This window comes from Cottoperca gobio, unplaced genomic scaffold (genome assembly GCF_900634415.1).
Source record: "Cottoperca gobio unplaced genomic scaffold, fCotGob3.1 fCotGob3_44arrow_ctg1, whole genome shotgun sequence".
NCBI lineage: Eukaryota > Metazoa > Chordata > Actinopteri > Perciformes > Bovichtidae > Cottoperca > Cottoperca gobio.
In genome coordinates, this window is record NW_021167017.1 from 73,123 (window position 1) to 99,430 (window position 26,308).

General features: G+C 41.5%; 1 protein-coding gene and 1 pseudogene across 1 annotated transcript; one reads left to right on the forward strand and one right to left on the reverse strand.

Moving 5' to 3' along the window:
- Nucleotides 1-4,222: 4,222 nt before the first annotated feature.
- On the reverse strand, nucleotides 4,223-13,710 carry LOC115006058 (calcium/calmodulin-dependent protein kinase type II subunit beta-like). The gene is made up of 5 exons (XM_029428083.1): nucleotides 12,857-13,710; nucleotides 7,659-7,734; nucleotides 7,470-7,564; nucleotides 6,368-6,601; nucleotides 4,223-4,544 (listed from the first exon to the last, which is right to left on the reverse strand). Exons 1-4 carry the CDS (start codon nucleotides 13,116-13,118, stop codon nucleotides 6,369-6,371), a joined length of 666 nt encoding a protein of 221 aa, XP_029283943.1. The 5' UTR covers nucleotides 13,119-13,710; the 3' UTR covers nucleotides 4,223-4,544; nucleotide 6,368.
- Nucleotides 13,711-20,878: 7,168 nt separating this feature from the next.
- Nucleotides 20,879-25,037, forward strand: LOC115006053 (nuclear factor 7, brain-like; annotated as a pseudogene).
- The last annotated feature ends 1,271 nt before the right edge of the window (nucleotides 25,038-26,308 follow it).

Below are 26,308 nucleotides of genomic sequence, written 5' to 3' on the forward strand. Positions count from 1 at the left end.
AGCCAACTGCAGAGAAATGATTGCATCAGGTTGGAAACAGAGGGAATGGGAGAACGAGTGAAAGACACCCTACGAAGAGAAGCCAACTCAGTGTTGTCAGTGCAACTTAGTCACTGGCTGGAGAAAGAAGATGGCCGAGGTTCAGAGTGAACACAGTGGCTCCAGCTGATCTCAGTAATGCCTCATCTGACTAAACAGCTGACAGGAAGGCAGCAGAGAAGGACACTTATTGTAGTTTATATGTAGGGCTGCACAATTAATCATTTCCTATCATGACGTCAGCTTTGATCATTCATACAGAATCATGATTCATCATGTGTTGGTACATTTCATCTAGTTATGAATGCACATGTTTCTGATATAAGGGAGAATAAAGGAGGAACGATTTTGTTCCCCAAAATGACTGAGTAAAACAATGATGTATCAGCATCAGGATGTCAGACTGTAATCAGGGTGGTCGTTATGGTCATAATCGTGCAGCCCTTCTAAATAATTATAATGGAAGCTCTTTCTTATTCTACAGTGATAAACTGCTGCTGTCTCTGACCAGATTGTCTGTTATATTTGTCACAAAGTCATTTTATCGTGCAGCTACATTAGAAGCATCAATGTGCCGTCTATCTGTGTGTGTTTGAGGCTTACGTTGTGTGACTGCGCCCCCTGCTGGAGCTCATTCGCTCTCTGAACTGCCTCTAAATCTGTCCGTTGGACTCAAGTGCTGATCCTCAAAGTGACATGCAGCTAAGTGTCACTTAGTCACTCTTGGTGCCGATGGTTAACAAGCGCTCCTCGTTTTCTCTCAGCTAAGTACAAAAGGCAGCCATTCTGCACTGACAACACAGAGCCCCATAGAAAAGCATGCAAGATATTCTTTATCACATCATCATCATCGTCACCGTCAACATCCTCATAGTGCCACAGTCATTAATATCATCATCTTCATTGAATCATCTTGAGATAAAAATAGTTATATGCACTTAAAAAGCTGAGAAAATAGACAGAGAAAGGTCGAGTATACCAGCATTCAGTAGAAAATGAGAAACCAAATAAAAAGCAAAACACCAAAAAAACAAGTGTCTCGTTGACGGTCATGCAAAGAAAATGCCAGCTACAATGCTAGTTAGTTGCAGTTGTGTATTACTGTGTAATCCCTCATTTTAAATATGTGAATCCTATTATATTGATTTTCAATTCTAGTAAACACACTATGAAGAACAGAAGAACAACACATTTGTACTGTACATGCTGCTATGTTTTTTGGACATGTCTGGTTAGCACGATCTCGCATTAAACATCTTCAGGTTACCTTTGACCTTTTAGTATTAGAACAGGGTCAACGAGGCATTAACACTGGATGAGACACGATTATACAACGTCTCAGCGCTTCACCTTGATAAAAAACAACCTTCATCACCTTATATAAAGGCGATGAAGCCTTTGGAGGGACAGTTCCCTCAAAATACAATCCTGTATTATTTGAGATTTAAAGAGATAGATGTCCCACTCTGGCAAAGTAGTAATGACCTAAGTGGAAGACAACGATGGACACCATAAAACTGCAAAAAATAATGTTGAAAACAACTTCAACAAAGTTCAACAGAAGAAAAATAGCAGGAAAAGAAAAAGTAATGAACACCACGTTGGTCGTTACAGAAAAACACATGCAGGATGCAAATTGGGTGTACTATCCCTTTAAAAACAGTCCTGTTTTACATGGAGCAGTGTCCCTTTAAACAAGGGATAGGCAATAGGCAAAAGAAAAGAAAAGCACAATAAAAATATCCACTAAAATAAATAAATATTCAAAATAAATAGAAACCTGAGGACTATTCACCAAACCGACTGCCCGGTCTCTTTAATATCTTGGTCTGACCAATAGGGGCGAGACAAATGTGAAGGCAGCCAATGGTGGACAAGCAAAGTACAGACGAGCTGATCGAAGTCAAATCCCAACAAAAACAGTTTTCAGTGCTGCAAAGTCCATCGGATTAATCCTGCCACCCCTGGCACAAACAAGCACTTAATGTCATATAAAGATGATAATACATGAAAAAAAGAACATAAAATACATTTTCTTTAAGTCCTGGGCTGAAGGCAAGGGGACTGATATGTCCTCCGAAATAAAGCCTTCTCTTTCCATCTCTCACACAACACACACTTCTAATATTTCCTCTAAATAATACACACTGAGATGTGTACTTTACATGCTTGCAGACACACACACACACACACACACACACACATCTTGCACCCTGTGGCAAAGGACTGCCCTGAAATGAGGAACCAGAAGAGAGAAGTTTATGAATGGTATGGGAGAAAACTCCTCACACTTGTAGAGGCTTCACGCTTACACAGCGTTGATTCTTAATGACTGATACGAGTATGTAAGTGTGGCTTTGTGGAAACATCATACCGTCTTTAGAGCACCGACCTCTCGTTTGCCTTTTTGTTTGGACCGCTGTTGTATTTCCACAAAGCACCAATATTTTAGTGAGTTAAAAATATCACAACTTTTAAGAAAATCGCTTTTGAGCTTCAAGCGGGTAGTCAAGCTGTCACCTAGCAACAGCAGGAGCTGCCAACAGCGCATCCATCTCCGAGCACTTTGTTTTTAATACAAGCCGAAAGATTTGTCTGAATTATTGTGAGAAAAGGCCGCATGTGACGAGTAAATAGTGCTCAGTACAGTATGAGATATTTTACTTGAGACAATAACATTTATTTTTGTAGTCTCATCTGTTAATGAGTTGTACTGAGTCTTGGTAGGAGACACAATACATAAACAAAACATTGATGTATTTAGTCATTTAAACTTTTTATAATTCATTATCAGTTGATTGATGGATAATTCCTTATACTACAGCGGTGATTTGTGTATTTTAACAATGCCACGTCCTTTTTTTGAAGAGCAAAACTATATTATTTAAATGTTTTAGTGTCCAGTTAAACGTTTTGATGTTTCTCTGGTCAAAGATCAGCCTAGTCCAGGACTTATAATGCAGGTCTGTAACCAGGCAGTCTTTCGTGCCCCTCCACTTCATTTAAGACAATGATGCGACCTCTTTCTTTTGTTTAGCCCTGCATGTTTAATAATTGTTCTTAACGTATGCTTCTATGTACACGTCTGTGCTCAATCAAAGCAGAATCTAATACTAATATTGGTGATGATAGTTCCTGTTTGAACCGGATGCTTTTCTTGTTACAACATCAGAATAATTATTATTTTCAGATCATTTGAAAAGGGGTCGTTGTTATAAAGTTGTTACCAAATAAGTCTGTATGTCATCTCCAACATTAAGTATCTTGTTGTATCAAGGAAATGGTCTCATTGTAATGAGAAACAGATTTGTTTTCCTCATGGTGGCAGCAATACTAAAACAAGGAAGGGAACATATTTGCCAAGAGAAACAAATCTAGTTTTTTTTAGACCTCACCATTCAGCGTGCGAGAGCTCAGGGCTTTTTACCTTTACAGCGTTACACATGGAGATGGAAAAGGGAATTCACGGTAAAACTCCTATTGCGTGCCGTTTCTTCTCCGGCCGTTCACATTGCAGCAATAGAAAACACCAGGTTCCTCATTCTGTACAGAGGCATTATGTTTGAGTTAGCACTATGTGTCTGGCTCACATTACCACAGTCACACATACATAAAGACTCAGTCTCTACATTCACACCATCAGACATACCCCTTCCAAAAAGAAGAAAAGAAATCCCCAAAAGAAATCGAACAAACAAAAACATGTTGTCCATGAGTTTGGGCGCAGAATTATAGCTAACGTACAAGAAGCAACTGACAAAAAATGGCAATATAATTTTCCACTTAAGAGCCACAATAAAAAACAGCCACTGTTAATATGGGGGAAAAACATGCTTCCTTAACAAGATAGAGAAAAACAAAAAAAGATTTCCTTCAACTATAGAAACCACTGGCATCAGAAATGTTGACTTATACAAATTACATATACAATTGCTTATGTGTAATAATAATAATATTAATATAGTAATAATAATAATAATAATATAATAATAATAATAATAATAATATAGTAATGATAATAGATTTTACTTAAAACTTTACATACTGTATTTCCAGTGCAGTGTTTATGTCACATAAGTGTGGATTCACAGGAGCACAAGAGGGTTGGTGTCACAAAAAAAGAGACCAGAGGAAGAAGGCATCACACCGAGTGCTGAAAACACCACACCCCCCCACCCCCACCCCCCACCCAGAGTGTCGGAGGGAAGGAGACGCAGCCGCAGGGGGTGAAGGACGTCGAGCTGTTTGTTTGATAGTTGTCAGATTGTGTTGTAGGACAGGTGACAAACAAAGGGGGCAGTAGTAGTAAAAGAAGAGATGCATGCTGGGGGTTGAGGTCGGGGGTCCAGTGAGGGGGGGGGTGGGGGGGGGGGTTGTTGTTGTTGAGGGGCCTGTCCCCAAACCGACACTGGACTTGTTCTTTCATCCCTTCCTCCTCTTCCTCTCTCTCTCTCTCTCTCTCTCCAGCAGAGCACTCCTGACGGACAGAGCTATGGCATTCATCCCTGAGGAGGAAAACAAAACGGCGTCAAATAAATGATAAATAATAAATATGACTGAGATCAGATTTTTAAATGAAGGGAATAGTCTGACAGTTTGGGAAATAGGCTTATTTGTTTTTACTGTGGATGAGTGGATTCACACTGATGAGGAAATTCCTCTTATTAAAGCAACACACTGAAGGATTTCTCAGTTTCTTCTCCTTAAGTTAGGAAACAAAACACAGTGGGCCCCAGGTCACATTCATGCACCTTGTTCTTTTACCATGTCTAAGGTCAGGACCCGTCGTCTCACACAGACACATAGCTCAACACACAGGGCTGACTGTTGTAGAGAGAGCTGGTACATAAGAGTTATGGAGGCTCCGTCTCTGTGGATCTGCACCCACACATACACAATGGGAGCACACAGACATCAGTGGATAAGATTAGGTGCACTTTGCCTTAAATCACCTGCAGATGCTAACAACTACCTCTTTTACAATGTGCAGCCTGTGACCTGAGGAGCCCAACGTGATCCGTCATTAGCTAAACATGTTTTCGCACTTATTATCCAATGGCATCGTTTAACATGAATGGATTGGCAGAGAATGGCCATATTTGGGGGTCTTAATCTAGTGCGCCCAGCGTAGGTTGAGTACCCTGAGAGAAAGTCGTACACTGGGACTACGTCTCTGTAATTCACTTGCATTTCTCATCCTCCAAGCTCCAATAAACCTTTAGCGTAAGACATCAAGTCCGTCTCCTGCAGCTTTTTTGGTCTCCAGTTACTCTACTCACAAAGATTTCCCTTCACAGAAACCATTTAATCTAACTAAACTACCACCAGCAGCTGGTTATCTGAGCTTAGCATAAAGACTGGAAACAGCTAGCCTGCCTCTGTCCAAAGGTAACAACGTTTTCCTACCAGCACCTCTACATTTTTGCACTGCAGTGTTTGTGTGAATTGCTGCCAGGTACATTTTTTAAGTCAGGCTAGTTGTTTCCCCTTGTTCCCAGTCCTTATGCTAAGCTAAGCTAAGCCACCTGTCTCCAGCTTCACGTATATGAGAGTGGTATCAACATTCTCATGTAACTCTCTGCAAGCAAGCACATTAATGTCCCAAAATGATGAACTATGATTTTGGAGTTTGATTTTTACCACTTCAAAACTTGAATTTCAATAAGCATGATTTCATGACTTTGGTGGGAATGCCACAATAAAGCTTAAATATAGCAGAAATGTTGTTCTACTTGTTTATGGTGCAAACATTGCAATATCAACGAAGGAAACAAAAGTCTGATTAGAATCATGATAGACCTGCAACTTCTACCTCTAGGATTACTGTGTACCAGGCAGTAAGGCTACAGCATCAGCTGAAACATTTAATAAATACATGCAGTTGAAAAAGCACCACATGAGGACCAAAAGTAAATTCATAGAATTAACTTAAATGATTTACTGGGTGGGAATTCAAGCTTTCTCCAGACTATTAGCATTCCTAAGGCTAATGGAAACGCACACTGATTTTCTTTTGCTGACTGTCGCTGCACCTAAAATCTATGCAGCATTTGAATGAACACATCCCGTAAGAACCTTCTTTCTGCTTCTACACAGTGTGAGCACCCAGAAGAACCAACAGCAATGCAGTCAATGTACTCAATACTAGATTTAGAATTAGAGCTACCAACTTTGAAATGTTTGTTCTTGCCTTTTATCCTCTATTACCACTCTGGTTGTTGTGTTAAACTAACATGTGAAATATACAGCATAGGTACAACAGCTGCTTTCTGAAGAGTACCAACATGCTCCGAGAGGAACGCCTCCTGCTGTCAGTTTTCTCCATTACCTCACTGGAGTGGCGCAGCAGGTGCTCCTGAGCAGTGGAAGTGGATGTTCTGCCACTTGCTGTCTCTGCGATGCCAGACGCGAGTTTCCTCCGACTGGCTGGACCGCGGCCGACCCTGGTTGTCAACAAACTGAGTCAGGCGGATGTAAGCGATGCAGGCTGCGTCCTCGCCGATCATGTGGACGTGAGGGTTCAGGATGGTGGTGTGGATGGGCTTGCTGTTCTTAGCCAAAACTGAGAAGATGTCAGGAGAAAGAATGGAGTAAGACACCACCGGTTTGGAATTGTAATAGTTCAACAAACTATGTAATTATCCTCTAATGTAATCTATATATTTATTTAACGCAATAAGTCAAACAAAGAAAATATTCTCAGCTGAGGACACATTTCGCGTCGCCGTTTCCATAGACCGCATGGCTCAAAAAGCCCCATCGTTGCGGTCTCACGGCTCCGCTCCAGGTGTGCCCAAACATTTGAAAATTCGCATCTAATACATGGAGTAGGCGTTGACCTTCTCCTCATTGGTCCCAGTTTGGCGCCTACACGCTCCTCCGTCAGCAGTCCGGAAGTGATGGTTTGTTGACCTGTTACTCTAAAAGGGGAAGTGCCCCTATTATGTTTGTAATACATAGTTGTGCAGAAAATACATAATAGTGCAGAAACATATTCGTAGTGTCGTAATACATATTGATTGAGGTAGGACAAATACATGTGATAGTCTTTCCAGTGTGGATTAATGAAGATCAGGATTAATTTACCTGACAATGTGTAAATGTAACACTAATCATCTCAGTCGGTGTGGTTGCTGCTGTGGAATATCTTCAGCCATTGTTGGCGAGTCTAGTTTTTTTAGGGTGGAGCTTTAGTTAAATTTATCTACTTTCATTTTCCTACTTGACGCTTCCTGTGAAAATATTTCCTAATGAAACCAGTAATAGGGCAAATGTAGAGATGTACAGCAGCTAAAGGAGAGAACACGGCCCCATTTTGTGATTCAGACAAATGACGTGTATGTTTACACTAAAATTACAGATAAACAAGATGAATCAATAATAAACATAAGCACCGATAAGACAAATGCCACCAAATGTATCAATCTTACGGTTCTCAAAGTAAAATCTGTGGAAATCCATGCCCTCTACCAGGTTGCCCAGCGCCTCCGGTTCAAATGAAGTCAGTCCAGGGTCGCAGATCTTCCTGAGGAGGAGAGAGCAGGGCATGTTAACGAAGACACACATTAACTCTAAACTATGCATTTGAACGCAAACCACTCACTAAAACGCAGACTCACGCGTATGCTTCAAAGTCTCCATTGTTGATTGCCTCTATCAGCTGCTCGGTGATCTTGATTATTTCTTGTTTGCGTCCTGCAGAAGAAAAACAGGCACATAAGTTAATCAGAGGTAAACACAACAGTTGTTCAGATCGAGAGCAGTTAGTTTCTGAATTGTTCACGCAACAACACAGATGCTCAGGCAAAGGCAGTTAGAACCCTGACATACATTATGTTCTTTGGGAAAACTGCAAATAATGTTTTAACTTCTTTGGTCATTTATATAATGAGCGCAAAATATATGCTTCATAGTAAACTTGCTGTAATTGTACCAAGTGTGGATTCTGTATAACAAACATCTTTGAAGATGCAGGTTAAATCACTCTTGATTAGTTTTGGAATTCATTTCTCATACATGTCAAACTAATTAAATCAAACATGTCCACACATACAATAGTGAGCCTTGCTCATCATGTGATCCTGATCGACTGTCAAACACACACACAAGGCATCTCCTTATATCACCGCACACAATGTCACCGCTGTATTCAAAGACATCACAAGTAGTTAAAAGCATAAATCTGAGTGCAGTCAGCAGTGCTCTCCATGGCAGACTGAAGAGGATGTTAATAGCAGCACAAAGCACACACATCCAGATGTTCCAATTTCCAACTTAGCTGACCAAAGAGCAGTTTACCACAAAGTACTTTATGTTATGTACCTGTTTACCGAAAGCACAAAACACTGACTGTGAAACACACTTGCTCACACACAGGCCTGCGCTGAAATGCCGTTTCATTAGGCCCCGTGATTGGCCAATGTGAGAAGGGTCGGGGTGGGCCGTGCTCGATACTCACTCTGGGGGAAAAAATGGAAGAAACCTCAGGGAGAGCAACTGAGGAGGGATCCCTCTCCCAGGACGGACAGACGTGCAATAGATGTCGTGTGTACAGGATAAACAACATAGTACAAATACAACATTTGACAGAAATTATGTTGTGTTGGAAAAAAAGAAATAGAAAGTTTGGATGAATCCAGGAAAATGTCAATAAGGCTTCCCGGTGTCCAGCAGGACCAGGTCAGCAGGCGCTGTCACGATTCATGATCCTGACGTAAACTTTATCAGAGGCAACCTGCCACATGAGAGACAGACACTCCGGGGATGATACCCCGGATGGTGAGTTAGTAACATACATTTACATAAATGCATACAGATAGAGAGGGAGAAGAAGAGAGAGGGAGAGAAGGAAGAGAGCAGGGAGGTGTCCCCCGGCAGTCTAAGCCTATAGCAGCATAACTAGGGGCTGATCCAGGGCAAACCTGAGCCAGCCCTAACTATAAGCTTTATCAAAAAGGAAAGTCTTTAGCCTACTCTTAAATGTGGAGAGTGTGTCTGCCTCCCGAACACAAACTGGAAGCTGGTTCCACTGGAGAGGAGCTTGATAGCTGAAGGCTCTGGCTCCCATTGTACTCTTAGAGACTCTAGGAACCACAAGTAACCCTGCAGTCTGGGAGCGTAATGCTCTAGTTGGTTTATAAGGTACTATGAGATCTTTAAGATATGCTGGAGCCTGACCTTTAATTGATTTGTAAGTCAGGAGAAGGATTTTGAATTCTATTCTGTATTTTACCGGGAGCCAGTGCAGAGCAGCTAAGACAGGAGTAATATGATCCCGTTTCCTTGTTCTAGTCAATACACGTGCCGCTGCATTTTGGATCAACTGAAGAGTCTTAAGCGACTTTTTGGGACAACCTGATAACAATGAGTTGCAGTAATCCAGCCTTGAAGTAACAAATGCATGGACTAGTTTTTCTGCATCATTTTGAGACAGGATTTGTCTTATTTTTGCAATGTTACGTAGATGAAAGAAGGCAGTCCTTGAGATTTGTTTTATGTGGGAGTTAAACGACAGATCTCGATCAAAGATGACGCCAAGATTCCTTACAGTGGTGCTGGAGGCCAAGTTAATGCCATCCAGAGCTTCTATGTCATTAGAAAATGCGTTTCGGAGGCGTTTAGGGCCAAGTATAATAACTTCAGTTTTGTCTGTGTTTAACATCAAAAAGTTGCTAGACATCCAAGTTTTTATGTCCTTAAGGCATGCTTGAAGTTTAGCCAATTGATTGGTTTCATCTGGTTTAATTGATAGATATAATTGGGTATCATCCGCATAACAATGAAAGTTTATAGAGTGGTTCCTTATAATATTGCCCAAAGGAAGCATATATAAGGTGAATAGAATCGGTCCAAGTACAGAACCCTGCGGAACTCCAAGACTGACTTTGGCTGTCATGGAGGATTTATCGTTAACAAGTACAAATTGAAATCGCTCAGATAAATAGGACTTGAACCAGCTTAGTTCCTTTTATGCCAACACAATGTTCCAGTCTCTGTAGTAGAATGTCATGATCAACAGTGTCGAAAGCAGCACTGAGGTCTAACAAGACAAGAACAGAGACAAGTCCTTTGTCTGATGCCAATAGAAGGTCATTGGTAACTTTCACCAGTGCCGTCTCTGTGCTATGATGAACTCCAAATCCAGATTGAAAAACCTCAAATAAACTATTATTATGTAAAAAGTCACACAACTGTTTTGCGACTGCTTTCTCAAGGATTTTAGCGAGAAAGGGTAGGTTAGATATCGGCCTATAGTTGGCTAAAACCTCTGGATCAAGACTAGGCTTTTTAAGAAGTGGTTTTATTACAGCTACTTTAAAGGATTTTGGTACGTAGCCAGATAATAGAGACAGGTTGATCATATTTAATAACGAGGTGTTAATTAAGGGTAAAACTTCTTTAAACAGTTTAGTTGGAATCGGGTCCAAAAGACAGGTTGATGGTTTAGACGATAAGATTGTTGAAGTTAGTTGGTTAAGGTTGATTGGAGTAAAACAGTCTAGATATATTTCAGGAATTACAGATGTTTTTAAAATTCCAACAGTTGAAGTTAAGTCATTACCAATTGAGGGCAGGAGGAGATTAATTTTGTCTCTAATAATTATAATTTTATCGTTAAAGAAACTCATGAAGTCGTCACTACTGAGAGATATAGGAATAGAAGGCTCTGTAGAGCTGTGGCTCTGTCAGCCTGGCTACAGTGCTGAAAAGAAACCTGGGGTTGTTCTTATTTTCTTCTATTAAGGAAGAGTAATAAGCTGCTCTGGCATTACGGAGAGCCTTCTTATACGTTTTAAGATGATCTAACCAGACTAAACGAGATTCTTCCAATTTAGTGGAACGCCATTTACTTTCAAGATTTCTCGACTTTTGTTTTAGTTTGCGGATTTGTAAATTAAGCCATGGAGCTTTCTTTTTCTGTTTTATGATCTTCTTCTTTAGAGGAGCGACAGAGTCAAGTGTTATTCGCAGTGAGGCTACAGCGCTATCAACAAGATGATTAATTTGGGAGGGACTAAAGTTAGCATTGGAGTCCTCTGTTATATTGATATTGAGTCCTGGTATTGAATTAAGTGCTGATGGAATCACTTCCTTAAATTTAGTCACAGCACTTTCAGATAAACATCGAGCGTAGGATATTTTGCCTACTGGCTTGTAGTCCAGTAACAGGACTTCAAAAGTTATTAAAAAATGGTCTGATAAAAGAGGATTATGTGGACACACTGATAAACTTTCAATTTCAACACCATATCCCAGAACAAGGTCCAGAGTGTGGTTTAAACAGTGAGTTGGTTCATGTACATTCTGACTGAACCCAATTGAATCTAATATTGAGATAAATGCATTATTAAGGCTGTCACTATCAACATCCACATGAATATTAAAGTCACCTACAATAATTACTTTATCTGTTTTAAGGACTAAATTTGATAAAAATTCTGAGAATTCAGATAGAAATTCAGAATACGGACCAGGAGGGCGGTACACAGTAACAAATAAAACTGGCTTTATTGTTTTCCATGTTGGGTTTGAGAGCGTAAGAACAAGGCTTTCAAAAGAGTTATAGTTTAGTTTAGGCTTAGGATTGATCAAGAGGTTTGAGTCAAATATGGCCGCAACTCCACCTCCTCGGCCAGTACCTCGAGGAATGCGAGTATTAATATGACCAGGTGGAGTAGATTCATTTAGACTGACATATTCTTCATGTCTCAGCCAGGTTTCAGTGAGACAAAATAAATCAATCTTATTATCTGATATTAAATCATTTACCAATGCAGCTTTCGTTGATAAAGGTGCAGGGGCCACCGGCACCCTGCGAACGCTGCTTACCAGGTCTGTGAGCCGAGACACTGAGTGCCGCCCAGGCAGGATGGATGGATGGATAGGTGGGGGGTGGAGTGATGCAAAACAACAGATTAGAGAATAAAATAATGTGTGGTCACAATAACTATAAATTAAACTACAGTGTCAGCAACATTACTCATTGTCACAGCCTTCTTTTGCACTACAGACGCCACACAGAGGAAGATTCAGCGCCCACAGATATAGTTTTATGTGGAATCTTTCATTGAAACGACAGTATTATACCTTTCAATTAACCCTTTCAAGCCTTTCGTTTGCACACCATTATTCATCATTTCCAGGTCTACTTCAAATATGAAGCACAGACTTTAAATGATGCACAACTATGCAGTTATAATCATTATCATACAAATATTCAATTTAACTATTTTATTTGGTCTATATATCAAGCCAATTAATTCCTAATGAAGTGTTAAATCTGAAAAATAAATAAAGGGACATTCATTTAAAAGACACATTTTGTAAATCAGTTAACACATTTTACTTAAATAGGAGTAAAGAGCGCATTTATTGTTTGGGTCTATTTTCAACAGAGGAAGTTTCTGGCCCAGAAGAATAAACATGATCTGGCTTTGGCTACACAGACTGCATTTTAAGTCAGTAAATCAATTAATCATTGATTTAGCTCTTTTCATTGAATTGTCTTTGAAAATAAAAATGTAGAACATCGTCAGCTTCATCCTATAATGTTTTTCCCCTAAAAACTCATCACAGCAATATATTTAGATTCTGCAATTGGAGGTGGTTTCACCATCCAACATCTCTTCAGTGCAAACTTAAAAAGATTAAACAAAAGAAAACTTGGGATTTCTAAAAACAGGTGCAGCCAAAAACAATTCATTGTTAAAAATAAGATAGTGATCTATGTAAAGCTTGTTTTATTCCTTTTCCAAAATGACAAATTTTGCAGCGGTCGTCTCCAGTACTCTCCCTGTTCTTTCTCTTGTCTACTTACTCTGCATGGGGACAACAGGGGTGTGTGGAGGGGAGGGGGCAGAGAGGGCAGCGGGAGGTGGAGTGCTGGATCTCCCTTCCCCGTCAGATGTGGGCCCTGAGCCCCTACGCACTGACCCCAGCAGGTCAGCAAACTTTGTGGCAGCTGAGTTTAGGAGGGAGGAAGGGAGGCACACCTCACCCAACGAACACTTTGTGAAGCACTTTGTGCATTTATTACAGCAGCAAGTCTTTGTGAAGAAGTCTCTATTCACTTTGCACATCGACACTTTGGAATTTGATCTTCTTTGCAGAAAAGTAGAAGTTCCTTCACATAGCGAGGGGATCTCCTGTGTACAGCTCTCTTTAGGTCATTGCACATGTTTTCGATGGGATGGAGGTCCGGGCTCTGACTGGGACATTCCAAGACTTTGATTTTCCTTTTCTGAAGCCACGCCTTGGTCCACTTGGATGTGTGCTTTGGGTCATTGTCATGTTGGGACGAGATATTCCTCTTCCTCTTCATCTTCATCTTTCTGACAGCAGGTTTTGTGCCAGAATATCTTGATATTTGGAGCTATTCATTCAAGCAGCCCAGAGCATGATGCTCCCACCACCACGCTTCACAGGCGTTTGGTGTTCCTTGGATGATGAGCTGTATTGAAACATATCTTAACATAGTTCAACCTTTGTCCCGTCAGACCACAACACATCTTCCCACATGGTTCGGGGGTGACTCAAACAGGCTTTGATATTTCTTTTTGTAAGAAAGGGTTTCCGTGTTGCCACCCTACCCCATCGCCCAGACATGTGCAGAATACGGGAGATGGTGGTCACATGCAAGGAGGGACCAGTACCTGCCAGAAATTCCTTTAGTTCCTTTAATGTTGCCGTTGGCCTCTTGGTCGCCTCCCTGATAAGTCTTCTCCTCGTCCTCTCATCAACTTTGGAGGCTCGTCCTGATCTTTGCAATGTCTCTGTGGTGCCACATCTTCTCCACTTATTGATGGGGTTGACAGTGCTCCACGGTACATCTAATGCCTTCGATATTCTTTTATATCCCTCTCCTGATTCTACTTTTCAACAATTACATCTGGCAGTTTCTTTGGTAACTCTTTGTGGTCCATGGCTCTCCCAGTAGGATGCAGCACCAAACATTCAAACAAATACTTCAGCAACAGCTGACTTTACTCTGGTTTTAGTCAGAATCACTTTCATGGATGGAAGGTGTATGCTGTTTACCTACATGCATGATTTTGAATGTGATTGGTTAACTTTGAACACAGCTTGTTATGAAAGGGTGTGCAGACTTATGCAATCACTTTGTTGTTCTGATAATTAACTAGTTGTTTTCTGTGGATTTGTTTGTTGGAAGATCACATTAAAGATCGAACAAGTCTGACATTTACGTTGTTATTGATGTCTTTACGTTTCAAAAACCTGCAATTTCATAAGAGTGAGTAGACTTTATATATCCACTGTAAGTAGCAGAACACGTGTGAGGAATAAAGCATGGCATGTTGGAGAAGAGTTGTGCAACGGGTTTCATTTGATGGAGATGAATTGATTCTCACTTAGAAACATTCAGGAATCACATTTACCCTCCTACACCTTCACTGCAGCATTAAATATAATCATTTACAACAGTCTCCTGAGAAAATACATACTTTCTTCACTTTGAGACTTTGTCTTATGAGAAACCAATAAAGCAGTTGTTGGTCAGCTTTGTAATCTGAAGTTGTAACAGTGTGTTGATGCTCAAGTGTGTTATAAAGAGGCTCATTGAAGAGAGGGAGGACTGAGGGTTGTACACACACATGTAGTGATGGCTGTCTGAAGGATTTGCTCTTTAGGAGAGTTTTCACTAAAGATTTGGTTCCTTCACTCTTACATGTGATTAATTGTGTGACCTACTGAAGGCAGTGTTCAGGGACAACATACCCACATGTGCATAATGTCATCCACATTATTGAATGTGCAATATGTATACAGTATGTGATGCATGGTCACATTATATTTCCTGTAAACGCCACAAGATGGAGACAAAGTCCACATTTTGTTCACAGCAGACTCATTTTGAACACTGAACATTTGATCTGTCACTTATTTACATGCATATTCCTGTTTGCTGCACAGGTTGATCAATAGCAGCACCTCTCAGCAGTTTATGATGGATTTTCTTTTAATACATATCCTTCACAAAAACCCATTGTGTTTGTCAGACATGCTGTATGTCCAGGGCAGATAAGAGATGCATCTCTGCTGTGGCTCTTGTTGTAGCATGTTGTTGCTTCTTCAGACACCAGTTCAGTCGAGTCTCAAACACATTATTCAGACTGAATGATATCTTGGACATGAGTCTTTTCAGCTCTTCAGAGGCCGACATTTATTTTGTGCTGCTGTACCATCATAAAACTCAATTATACAAGATATTAACACTGAATTCAAACATAGTTGTTGAGGAACTCAGAGACAAGAATGGTGAACTCAAATGAACGACTCCGAGACGGATATAACAAAATAAAATGCTTTGCTGCAAACAAAGTACAAAACAATAGGTGGAAACAATCAGGGGCGGGGCAGACCATCACACCAAGGAAGGAAGTAACCAAGACATGACACAAGGGGAAGAAAACATTTCAAAACAAAACAGGAAGTGTACGACGAGACAAGACTTGAGTGAATCTAACTACACAAAAGGTCACATGACAACCACAGACTAACATGACATTAAACAAAAGCCTGATCTAAACCCTAAACACGAACATGAATACATTTAACATAGCTGACGAGACACAACAATCATTTATTCTCTGCTTCTCTCATTCTTTCTTTTTCTGCTGCTGTCAGAGAAAAACTGAAGTGCTACAGAAGTACATACAGGGCAACAGAAGTATCTGTGTTAGTGCAGTTTTTCTTTCCTGCCTTCAAACACTTACCAAACATTTCACTGTTAGAATACAAGTCAGTGACAGCTCCTGCACGTTCTCCCTGTAGGACGGCTCATGAAGCACCGCCTTCACCGCCTCCAGGAAGATGTCTTTGTTTAATGTGCCAACGTCCAGCACTTTGGCATCGCCCTCGCTCTCATCCTAATCCTCCTGGTCAAACATCAGAGGAAGGCCGACGATGGGAACTCTGTGGTAGTTGGCCTCTTGAAGTCTGTTGGTGCCTCCGTGGTCCACAAACACTCTTTGGGCGTCATAAGAGTTATTTTTGGGGCAGCCTGTCCAGCAGCACCTTGCTTGTTTCCCCAATTTGGACTGCAAGGAATCTGGGTGTTACATTGGACGACCAACTGTCACTGCCAACATCTCTGCAACAGTCGGCTTCTGCAGAAACACTCTTTACAGGGGTGTCAAACATACGGCCTGCGGGCCGGAACCGGTCCACTGAGGGTCGCACACAACACTGCCAAGCAAGCAAACTGTTCATGCTGGAGCTGCCGGTAAAAAAACTTCTGGAACTGGCGGGTTCTGTCAACATTACACTCGCAGCCTCATTACCCAAAATGTCTTTGTCAAAAAAGGAGAAACGTGGACACGGAGTGTAGAGTTTTCCAAGAAAAATGGACCGTTTCCTATTTATTCACAGAGGTGTGTGCTCGGTGTGTTCACAGCAGCTTTCAGTGCTCAAAGATTATAATATTTGGCGTCACTATGAGACTCATCATGGCGAATGGTCTGAAGAAACAGCAGCCTGAAGCCGAGATGTCGGCGATGCAGCAGTGAAAGCTAACTACCTTATTGCTAGCGAAATAGCATTAGCATCAAAGCCATACTGCAGTGTTTCGCTCGCCGTTCACGGTCAAGGCTTCTGATCTGTCGACATCCAACTTGAAGTAATCAACTTGCAGTGTGATTCAGATTTGAAGGAAAAATTTGTCTCGGTGGGCTTGGACACCTTTTTATCAGCTTCTCTTGACAGGGCACCCCACATTGACAGCTCTCGCTGCAAAGGTTTTGTGCATGTTTGGGACTACCTACCTTTGTGAACAACTTTTCTCTGTAATGAGCATCAATAAAACAAAGCTCTACAGAGCTCTAGGCTCACACACAAACACTTTAATGACATCCTGGCTGCTCCTCAGGATTTGACGCCTGATATTGACGCACGTGTGACGCTAAAAGATTACAAGTTTCAGGAGCAAACTAAACAGTGAGTAAGCATACTTAATGTAAAATGCTGCTTCGGACACTTTTGCACGTTATATATTTCCGTGAGAATATATTTCCGTGAAAATGAATACTTACTGTGGAAATATTTAAAGACATTGAACAGTGAAATATAATGTCAGTCAGCAGCTGCAGTACAAAGAGACACAACCTTTATGTATTTACATGTATACATTTACAAGGCAGGCGGATAACTTAATGCCTCCTTAATAGTTGTTACTTTAGTTTGTGTTTGTGTGGTGTGTCAGGATTACTACACAGATGTGGAAATGAATGTAATTTTCTAATTATTTCTATATCTTGACAAGTTGTTTTGATCATAAAGTAAAATACTATATTGTTCCAGATACCTGTGACTAAATGTGTTGTGCCTGATACACTGTGATCTGTAAGTTGTAATGCAACTAAATGATAAACTGAGGCATAATATTGTTGAAATTGCACTTTTAGGTTGTTCATAATGTTTTGTAAAAAGATAGTTCATTAAATGTGAACATTTTCAGAATGTACTCGTTTGCACTAAAACAAAGGGAAACATTTTTGAGATCTCGTTATTTATAGGTTATTATATGATTTTACTAGTCCGGCCCACTTGAGATCAAATTGGCCCCTGAACTAAAATGAGTTTGGCACCCCTGCTTTACAACATCAGGAGGATACGTCCCCTACTGACTCAGAAGGCAACGCAGGTTCTGGTTCAGGCTCTTGTCATCTTACTGCTTGACTCCTGCATGTGCCAGTCAACCTCTACAGCTCATCCAGAATGCAGCAGCCCGACTGGTCTTTAACCTACCTTAGTTCTCCCACACTACACCTCTCCTCTGCTCCCTTCACTGGTTACCAGTGGGGGCCAAAATCTGCTCTAAGATTCTGGTCCTGGCCTACCGTGCTGTGAATGGATCAGCCCCTTCCTACATCCAGGCCAAGATCAAACCACACACCCCAGCTCGCTCACTTCGCTCTGCATCGGCCAATCGGCTCGCTACTCCCTCACTGTGAGTGGGACCCAGACAGTGACGTGCGATGAGGTTCATGGCTGGGGAGGCACTGACAGATGAATACGCAAATTCAGCTATTTTGACTAGAAAAATGATTAATATTATTTGAATCATACAGAAAATGCATTTATAGCACAGACCAGTGGACACATATACATTTATATTTTATTTTATTGTTATTAATTGTTTTACTTTTCATAATAACGGGGGAGGCTCTGCCTGTTTCAACTGCAAAAAAATAAATCTCTTTGTATGTTGCACTTACATTGGTTTGGCTTGTTTGAAGCTATTGTTCTGCATTTAAATGATGTCACCCATTTAAAGCTGATTGTCACAACCTGGCTCGAGAGGAGGTGACAAGGAGGGAGACCACACAATCAAATAACTTTTCTATATGGTTTAATTTAAGTAAATGATCCACAAAGCACAAGCACAATACAAATAGCAGCAGCAGGCCAGAGGGAAGAGACAGAGAAGATCTTGCAGGTCTCTTTATAGCCTGAGCCCAGCCTGCTCAGGTGTGCTGAATCAGTGATGAGGAGATGAGGTCTCAGCTCCACCAATCAACCTCTTGAAACACAGGTTAAGCACACAACATGGGAAGGACAGGACAAGGCCACCTCTGAGGCCGTCACATGATGTACTTGCAAGATTCTTGCTGTTTGAAGTTATATTCTCATCATTGTTTGCACTTATTGTAAGTTGCTTTGGACAAAAGTGTCAGCTAAATAAACTGTAACGTAACGTAATGTCCCCAAGCTCATAATAATGACTCCATGCTCTGCAGAGCTCAAGACAAAGTCCTTCAGGTGTTGAGGAAGCTGCTTGGCGGGTTTACACTGTGGTGGGACAAAGAACTCAAAGAAAAAGTCAGTTCTCATCAACCAAATATCTGCCGCCTGAACGAACTCATCATAGTGGACGTCAGGACCAATGTGATGTTGGACAAATGGCGTGTAGTGAAATCGGGGTGGATGACGCTGTCATCTACGTGATGCAGATATCTCTCTCTCACCTGGAGAAGGCTGGGGGCACTGTGGGAATCATGTTCTTTGATTTCTCCAGTGCCTTCAACATCACTCAACCCAGGCTGCTGGGGGACAAGCTGGAGCGCTCGGGGTGGATCATCACCTCACCAGCTTAGATCATGGACGGTTCTGGCGTCGTTTCTCTTCACCCTCTACACTGCAGAATTCACCCACAACACAGCAAAGTGTCACCTGCAGAAGTTTTCTGATGACTCTGCTATTGTCGGCCTCATCTCTGACGGGGATGACAAGGAGTGCAGAGAGTTGACACAGGACTTTGCCCTCTGGTGCCAGAGGAACCACCTCCTGCTCAACGCAGGGAAGACCAGGAAGCCTTACAGGGAGTGGATATCAGGAGGCGCCATCATTCTCCCCCAACACCAGTGAACAAACCTGGGAACGGACATTGATATTGTAAAAGAGTGTTCACCTGAACAATAAACTGGACTGGTCAGATAACTCTGCTGCTCTGTTTAAGAAGGGACAGAGCAGCTTTATATGCTGAGGAGACTGAGGTCTGACCTTCTTTGACTCTGTGGTGGCATCAGCCATTTGTTATGGAGTGGTGTGCTGGGGCAGCAGCATCTCAGCTGCTGACAGGAAGAGACTGAACAGACTGGTTAAGAAGGCCAGCTCTGTCCTGGGGAGCCCTGATTCTGATTCTCCATCTTTGAAATAAGCTGAAGTTAGAGTGGAGTCTCACGACGGAGCTGCAGCATTCTTATCGTGAAATAATTCATGTCGTTCAAATTTAAATGTACTGTTTTAGGGTACTGTAGGGTTTTGATGTTTACTGGACCTTTTCCATGGATGGTTGGACCTGTTTGTCTGTTTGAGCTGCTGTTCATGAATCATCCAGCAGAGAGCAGAGTGTTAGTGTGACTTCTAGTTTCCTCTCTATAAATAACAGACTACAGTCACATCAGCTGAGGTGGCGGAAGATTGTGCCAAGAAGAAGGAAGTAGATGATGAACAATAGCGGACCCAGTACTGAACCCTAGGGGACACCTCGTGAAACAGCAGAACACCTGGACCTGTGGTTGCTCAGTTGCACATATTGTTGTCTGTCAGAGAGATATGATGAAAACCATGAAAGTGCTACAACAAAGATTCCAATGTCAACCAGGTGCTGGATGAGTGTCAGGTGGGAGATGGTGTCAAAGGCAGCGGTGAGATCAAGGAGGATGAGGATGGTGAGTAGTCCAGAGTCCGCTGCACGGAGGAGGTCGTTGGTGAGTTTAACGAGGGCTGTTTCAGTACTGTGGTTGGGGTGGAAACCAGATTGAAAAGGTTCATGGAGGTTGTTTGTGTCGAGGTGGAACTGAAGTTGAGCAGCAACGACTCTTTCAAGGGTTTTGGATATGAAGGAGAGGTTGGAGATGGGCCGGTAATGATTAAGGTCAGCTGGGTCAGCACAAGGCTTTTTGAGAACCGGCGTAATTGCAGCTGTTTTGAGGGAGGGGGGTACAGATCCAGTGGTGAGGGAGGAGTTAATGATTCTTGTGATCACGGTGGAAAAGGAAGGCAGACGAGGATAGTGGGGAGGGGGTCGAGCTGACAGGTAGTGGGTTTGGATTTAAGGATGAGCTTGGAGATGGTAGATTCTGTTGCTAATGAGAAATTGGAGAGGCTGCTGGTGAATGGTTGGCCGATGGTAACCATCCAACGTGGATCACTTGGGGAAGTGCAGGATGAGGCCAGCTGATGATGGATGGTGTTGATTTTGGTGTCAAAGAATTGCAGGAAGTCGTTGCAGTGGTCGGTGGAGACATCTGGAGGGAGAGTTGTAGCAGGCTGAAGTAGGTGGCTGACTGTTGAGAAGAGGGTTCTAGTGTTATTTTTACCTGGTGTTAGATCATGATGAAGGGCTTATCTTGAGCATCTGGACACATTATGAAACTCTTGGAAGTCTCAACAATAACTTTATGTTTTTTAATCACTTCAACAGATTTGATTGAAAGGATCATGAAGACGTCAGGCAGGATAAAAGTTTAGGGGAAGTCATGTTACTGTGGCTGAAAAGTAAAAATGTTGTCAAACTTGTTTATTGTCAGTCAGCCTGTTGAAAAGTTCAGTCCTCGTTAGACTAGAATACAACACTCCTCTCCGTGTTTGTAGCATTTCATGAGCATTTTCATTTCTTATTTAATGAATAAACCGGAAAGATCAGCTTTTGTTTTTTAAACTTATTTTACCGTTTGTAGTAAATAAATGACAGAGCAGCATTTCCTGCTGTTGATAGTTCACCCTGTGACAGAGATACATGGAAACAAAAGAAGATTTTGATATTGTTGAACAGAGCTGAGACGCCAGGACAGGGTGTGAGATCTCTGCTGGAAAACACACGTCTGGAGTGAATCAAGTGGAGAAGTGGAGAGACTGTAAGTCGGTGAGTCCTAAATATAACTTTATGTTTTTTAATCACATCAACAGAGTTGAATTGAAATGAACATGAAGATGTCAGGCAGGATAAAGGTTTAATGAATGAGTTCAGTTTATTCCAGCACACAACTGTTGAGACCTTCAACCTAAAATGAGGTTTAATGAGACAAACATGTTTCCTGCAGAACTCTGGTCTGAAGGGAATCCACTCCCATATGTACATGTACCTCAACAACTCTTGTGTTCTTCTGCAGAGATACATCAGGAAAACATCAGTGTGGGCTTCTGCACATGTTTGAATACCTGCAGTCTGAAGGGATCAAGCTTTAACGCTTATCTCTTTACACTTTATAGTTAATAAAGTTGAAAGTCGTCTGGAGTCAATAACTATAACTCATGTTGTACAGAGGAAAGGTGTAAAGTAGATAAACAGGCGGTGCAGCTTCTGTCTCAGAACAGGAAGCTAAACTTTGAATTGTTGTGTGAGTGACGAGCCTGACACTGACTGTTGTTGGTCAAAGTTCACACAGTCGTTTAGAGGTATTTTATCTGAACAGACTGAAGCTGTGACGTTTCAGAGCAGAACAGTTTGAAATGACCAAACAGAGGCACGTCACACTTTGAACTATATTTCCTGATGGTTCTGAGAGACGTGCTGTCAGGATGGAGAAGCTGCACAAAATCAACAAAGTCAAAGACTGTGATGTTTTCACTTCTCATCCCTCTGTTCCAGATCCTTACCACGCTGTAAGACTGGAAGGTCTGTGGGAAGTGTTGCTATTTAACAACTCGTGTGCCTGAACTACACGCTTTCTTACGATGTTCTGCTTCTGTGTCTAGATATTGTGTCAACTGTTATCTGGATGTTTTGTGTGCACTCCAGGAAGAGTGACTGCTACAAGAACACTAAAGAAAGAGATGTAAAAGTATTTCCAGGAGAGCTGTGTTGTGTCCTTCTAGGTTTTACTTTAGAGGCTGAAAACACAAGTTATGACAATAAGAAATCTGTTTTATTTGAACATTTTGAGGATGAAGACTTTCTACTTTCTTATCTTTATAGCTCCTCAACAATACCGTCTCTGTCCGACATCTTTCACTGTCATGTTTATAAACTCTAAATATCTTTAAGACATTGACAGAACATGTATGTGTTGTTGATCATTTCTTTATTTTGCAGGTGTTAATCTTTAAAAGATAATTCCAACAAATGCATGATGAGATAAACTCATGTAGTGTGATCCTTAGAGTCAGTAGAGGGTGAGTGAGTGAAAATACTCTCGTGCTGAGAGACTTGATGTCGACTCGATATCAGGATTGTTATTTGTACATTTACTCTGACAAAATGTAGAAACAATTATAATGAAGTCAGTTTGTTTTAAAAGAAATGAAAAGTGAACAACAGCTTTGTTCCTATAAGTGCACATTAAGAGAGTGCTATTTCTTTAGTCCAACTGGATATATGAACACCGTCAAACAGGCGTGTTAGCAGAATATGTTTCCTGTTGCACTGGCTGAAGAATAAAACTGTCAAACTGGTTTCATGTCACTCAGCCTGTTGAAATGTTCAGTCAAAGACACAAACCTCTCCTTGTTTGTGCCTTTATGAGCATTTCCAACTCTTTATTTAGTGAACAATGAAATATAACTTCATCTTTTTTACTGGAGCGTCCTCTGTACTAAGACTGAGTTCTGACCGCTGCAGTCAATGTTCCAATCCGACCCGTGGCCCTTTGCTGCATGTCGTCCCCTGCCCCCCCCTCTCATCTCTCTTTGACTCGTCTATCGAATAACCAAAAGAAATAACTTTAAGATCTGCTTTTTAAATGATTGAACCTCTTGTGTTTGTCTTCCAACAGATACCTGTACAAAGTAATTGTCCCCAACTGAAGGAAAAGCTCAACATTTCCCTCTGAAAGACATCCTGACGTCACCATCTGCTGGTGAATAAATGACAGAGCAGCATTTCCTGCTGTTGATAGTTCACCCTGTGACAGAGATACATGGAGACAAAAGAAGATTTTGATATTGTTGAACAGAGCTGAGACGCCAGGACAGGGTGTGAGATCTCTGCTGGAAAACACACGTCTGGAGTGAAGAGAAAGGACAGTAACTTGTTGAGTCTTGCTTTTAAAAGACAACAGGGACCGAGACAGATGGCTGAGAAAACCGCTCTTTTTGAAAGTTTCCTGAACTGCCATGTGTGTTCAGAGACTTTCAGAGATCCTGTGTCTCTGAGCTGCAACCACAGATTCTGTTCCAGCTGCCTGCAGAACTTCTGGGAACAAAGTAAGAACAGAAACTGTCCCATTTGTAAAAGAAAGACCTCAAAAGATATAGTAGTGGACTTTGCACTGAAGGAACTGGCCGACTGCTTTGCTAAGAGGCTGAAAGTTGGATCATCTGAGACGGAGAAAGGAGAGAAGAAGGTGGAGGTGTTGTGTAGTAAACATCAAGAAGAGCCTCGATTGTTCTGTAAGGATGAAGATAGAGTTCTGTGTCCTGTCTGTGACTTTTCTCTCCACCAGAGTCACACGGTGGTTCCTGTAGAACAAGCAGTCAGTGAGCTGAAGGACCAGCTGACATGTGACTTAGAGTCTCTGCAGGACAAGAGGGACAAACACGAAACAAGTGGAGGAAAACATACAACAAAGTGATTCAAGAGTCCAAGAAGCAGCTGTTGTCCACAGAGAGGCAGATCAGAGCAGAGTTCAACAAGCTCCACCAGTTCCTGAAAGAGGAAGAGGAGTCCAGACTGGCAGCTCTGAGGGAGGAAGAGGAGCAGAAGGGGAAGACTATCAGCAGAGAGATGAAGATGATTCAGGAGCAGATCTCCTCTCTGTCACACTAGTATCTCTGCTGTTGAAGAAGACCTGCAGAAACACAAGGTGCCATTCCTCAGCAGTTATAAAGCCACTCAGACCAGAGCCAGAGTCCAGTGCTCACTGTCAGATCCACAGCTGCTCTCAGGAGCGCTGATAGATGTGGCCAAACACCTGGGCAACCTGTCCTTCAGAGTCTGGGAGAAGATGAAGGAGAAGGTCCACTTCAGTCCTGTCCTTCTGGACCCAAACACTGCATCCCGCTGGCTCTATCTGTCTGATGATTTGACCAGTGTGAGATGTGGAGACACAAACCAGCAGCTTCCTGATAATCCAGAGAGATGCACTGATTCTGCTGATGTTCTGGGCTCTGAGGGCTTCAGCTCAGGGAAACACAGCTGGGAGGTGGAGGTGGGAGATCATCCTGTCTGGTTAATAGGTTTGGTTAAAGAGTCAGTTGACAGGAAGGGAAAGATATACTGTTCACCAAAATATGGAATCTGGTGTTTATTACATCGCAGTGGGAAATACACTAATGGTGTTGGTGAGACTGTCAGAGTGAAGAAGAATCTCCAGAGGATCAGAGTCCAGCTGGACTATGACAGGGGGGAGGTTTCCTTCTCCGACCCTGAAGACATGACTCACATCTGCACTCTCAGAGACACTTTCACTGAGAAACTCTTCCCATTGTTCAGTATTGGAGAAGCTGGTGAAGCTAAAACTGCTGATATCAAAATGTGTCCCACTGAGATTTCTCTGTGGACGTTCAGGGAGGGTGGTGACGTCTCAGTGATTTATTAGGATTGTTATGCTGGAGGTGGTTTTTTGTCAGTTACAGATAATTCCAGTTAAATGTTTATAGATGAGAATGGTGTAATTGTAAAGTACATGAAGAAAATGTAGAGATGCAGGTTAAAGAAAGAATGAGATGTGATCTCTTTCAGCAGGTCACATGATGGATCACGTTCCTTGATTGTTGTATAATATACAATATATTTCCACAGCACAGAATGAGAAACTAAAGCATAAATGTCGGCAGAATTATGTGTTGGTGGTGTAAATGTGCTGCAAGAACTGGGACGAGTAGATTCCATGTGTTCATCTTATTGTACTTATATCTACAAATGTTATTTTCCCAGACATGAGAAACAACCTTTTGTATCTTAATACAGTCATATTGTTTCTCCAGTGTTTTGATAAAACGTCAGGTCTTACTGTGCACAATGTAAGAACAGTGAATGTTAGTGTAATAATTCACCTGTGATTTGTTGAGCGTGTGTGACTGTCGACATATTCTATATATTATTTCAGTTTATCCATAACAATAAATAAATCTTCTTTATTTGTGCTTCTTTGACTGTAGAAGATTCTACAGGAATAACCTGATGAAGTTTATATTGTTATTCAATGTTTAATCCATATTAGAGGAGCCCAGAATGGCAAGAAAATCAGACATCAAATATTGACTTTAAGATTGTGTGCATTTGGGATGCGACTAAATATTATTTCTGTTATCAAATAATGTGTTGATTGTTTTAATCAAAATATCTTTAAAGTGTGAAAAATGCCAAATAAAAACATCAAAATCCTCAAATTTGAGCAAATGTTTGGATTTGTTACCTGATGAATGATTTAAACGGATTGATGTTTTAAATCGGCAGCGATATGTATTAGTAAGTACAGCTGGCAGTTCATTAAACAATGTAACAAGAAGTGTCATTTCTAATAATATGTATAATATATATGATATATGCTGATGCAGGTGATCATGTGTCTCTCCTCCCCTCCCTCTCTTCTTCTCCCTCTCTATCTGTATGCATTTATGTAAATGTATGTTACTAACTCATCATCCGGGGTACCATCCCGGAGTTTCTGTCTCTCATGTGGCAGGTTGCCTCTGATAAAGTTCACGTCAGGATCATGTAAGATTCAAACTGCTGGCTCTATCTGTCTGATGATCTGACCAGTGTGAGACATGGAGACACAAACCAGCAGCTTCCTGATAATCCAGAGAGATGCACTGAGTATGTTGATGTTCTGGGCTCTGAGGGCTTCAGCTCAGGGAAACACAG

Coding starts and splice junctions, on each gene's coding strand:
- LOC115006058 (XM_029428083.1), bottom strand. CDS start 13,118: ATGTGCAAAGTGAATAGAGACTTCTTCACAAAGACTTGCTGCTGTAAT. Junction 7,735..12,856: donor CCCTGTTGTCCCCATGCAGA/GTAAGTAGACAA, acceptor TTTCTTCTGCAG/GACGCAAACAAGAAATAATC. Junction 7,565..7,658: donor GGAGACTTTGAAGCATACGC/GTGAGTCTGCGT, acceptor TCTCCTCCTCAG/GAAGATCTGCGACCCTGGAC.